A 2500-nucleotide genomic window follows, 5' to 3' on the forward strand; every position below is an offset into this window, starting at 1 on the left:
TCTTTATAAATTTTTCTAATTTATGAATAAAATATGATTAGGATAAAGTACAATATTATAAAGATAATTATAAAGATAATAAAGGCTTTGTGACGTTTCCACATCAAAGTAAAATCTAGTACTGAGTTCTTTTTTCTTTCATTTAATGCCTATTGGTGTTCCAAAAGTACCTTTTCGAAGTCCTGGAGAGGAAGATGCATCTTGGGTTGACATATAGTGCGACTTCTCAGATATATTGGGTCATATGGGATTTCCCCGTTTTCTCCCCAATCGAGATATCCTCTGTTTCGCCCACGAAAGATTAATTGAATCATCAAAAATTTGGAGCGTGAAGTGCAATTAGATCCATTTTTGGGGGGGATTCAAATTACTATTATCAATTAGAAGAATTTATGGCTGGCTTAATTGGACTACTACATTGAAGTATCCAAGCTCCGTTTAAAAAAAACCAAGTGATAATATATCTATTTTATATAATAAAGGATTCCTATTTTTATTTGATTTGAAAGAAATCCTTTTTTGTAAGTAGAAGTTATTTCAAACTCTTATGTTAATCAATCGAGTAATATGCATGAAGCCGTCAACTATTTTACGGAATGCGTGAATTAAAAAAAAAAAAGAAGGCATAAGAAAAAGAAGTGGTAATGGGAGCATTTGTACTATATGTGCAAATCAAAATCGGGCGGATCTTTACCCGGAGTAGAGCATAAACCTAAAAAGATTAAAGAGGCCCATTTAAGAACAAGAAAATAACATCGTGATTTGGATTGAATCGCGATGAAAGAATCCATCAATGAGAAGTTAATTGGATAAGTTTAATGAATTCTTTTTTGATATTATACGTTAATAAGGAAAGGAAGACAAACTCGTGTTTAGTGAAAAATAAAAGAAAATCCTTTTTTATAAGTTAGAAGGAACTTGCTATGAAAAAATAAAAAGTATTGGAATCTACACATTGATTCTTTTTTTTTGAACTGTATGCATCAAAAGACGCCTGTACGGTTCCGAAGGGATTTGACCCTAATCAACCGACTTTATCGAGAAAGATTACTTTTTTTAGGTCAAGAGGTTGATAGCGAGATCTCGAATCAACTTATTGGTCTTATGATATATCTCAGTATCGAGGATGATACCAAAGATCTGTATTTGTTTATAAACTCTCCTGGTGGATGGGTAATACCGGGGGTGGCTTTTTATGATACTATGCAATTTGTGCAACCAGATGTACATACAATATGCATGGGATCAGCCGCTTCAATGGGATCTTTTATCCTGGTCGGAGGAGAAATTACCAAACGTCTAGCATTCCCTCACGCTTGGCGCCAATGAGGCTTTTATTTGAGAGAAAAAAGAAGACTATGCCTTCGCCATATGAAATATGAATATTAAGTAATAATAGCATGGCACTTTGAATTCGATATAAGAAATTTTGTTTTCAAAACATTAGATTATGTATCGAGAGAGTAATATGAGAAAAAGGTATTTCCGATTTTCTTATCGGAAGTCCAGTTCAGCGTCACAAACTTTTTTTCACACCAGAGGTCTCTTAACAATATTTATAGAGCGAAAAAAAAACAAGATTCTTTTTTCCTTAGTTTATTTGATCAAATAAAAAAGCAACTTTGGGATTGCTTAATCACAGACAAATCACAGACAAAAAAATATAATAAAATAAATATATAAAGCAACGGAGCCATCATAGTATTTTTGAATTCCTCCGAAAGGAAGGGTGGTAAGTTGATCATTTACCGATCGGGGTCTGATCGATCCTATTTTTTCTTTATTTGATGTAAGATAAGGGTCAATTTTATTGTAGAGCCGTATGCAATGCATAATGCCCATACGGTTGTTCGATTCTATCTTTTTTTCTTGTTATTATTTTATCTTTGTTTTCTCTTCCCTTTATCATGCGAAATAAAGAAACCTTTTATTTTCTTATATCATCAGGGTAATGATCCATCAACCTGCTGGTTCTTTTTCTGAAGTAGCAACGGGAGAATTCATCCTGGAAGTGGGAGAACTGCTGAAACTACGTGAAACCCTGACAAGGGTTTATGTACAAAGAACGGGCAAACCCCTATGGGTTGTCTCCAAAGACATGGAAAGAGATGTTTTTATGTCAGCAACAGAGGCCCAAGCTTATGGAATTGTTGATCTTGTAGCGGTTGAATGACAATAGCATAGCCTGGATTTCGCATCAATTCGTGATTTTAAATTACCCCTGCCGAGTTTCATATTAATATATTATGACTTTTATTTACTATTCTATTCACTAAAAGGAATTCATAATCATGCGGTTAGGATCGATCTAAACCAGTCCATTATGTATATGATTCAACATGCCAACGATTAAACAACTTATTAGAAATACAAGACAGCCAATTAGAAATGTCACAAAATCCCCCACGCTTCGGGGATGCCCTCAGCGTCGAGGAACATGTACTAGGGTGTATGTGCGACTCGTTCAGATCATGAACTAGAACAAAGGAAAGAGAGCCAT

At 34.4% G+C, this 2500-nt stretch overlaps 1 protein-coding gene across 1 annotated transcript in view; it reads left to right on the top strand.

Moving 5' to 3' along the window:
• Nucleotides 1–67: 67 nt before the first annotated feature.
• The window catches only part of LOC128132176 (ATP-dependent Clp protease proteolytic subunit-like), a 4529-nt gene continuing 2096 nt past the window's right edge, over nt 68–2500 (top strand). The window contains exons 1-3 of the mRNA XM_052768328.1: nt 68–216; nt 1026–1320; nt 1943–2500. The exon at nt 1943–2500 is cut by the window's right edge and continues 2096 nt beyond it. Coding sequence (XP_052624288.1) covers nt 146–216; nt 1026–1320; nt 1943–2173 — 597 coding nt within the window. The 5' untranslated portion in view covers nt 68–145 and the 3' untranslated portion in view covers nt 2174–2500. The remainder of the gene's footprint in view (nt 217–1025; nt 1321–1942) is intronic.

This window comes from Lactuca sativa, chromosome 2 (genome assembly GCF_002870075.4).
Source record: "Lactuca sativa cultivar Salinas chromosome 2, Lsat_Salinas_v11, whole genome shotgun sequence".
Classification (NCBI taxonomy): domain Eukaryota; kingdom Viridiplantae; phylum Streptophyta; class Magnoliopsida; order Asterales; family Asteraceae; genus Lactuca; species Lactuca sativa.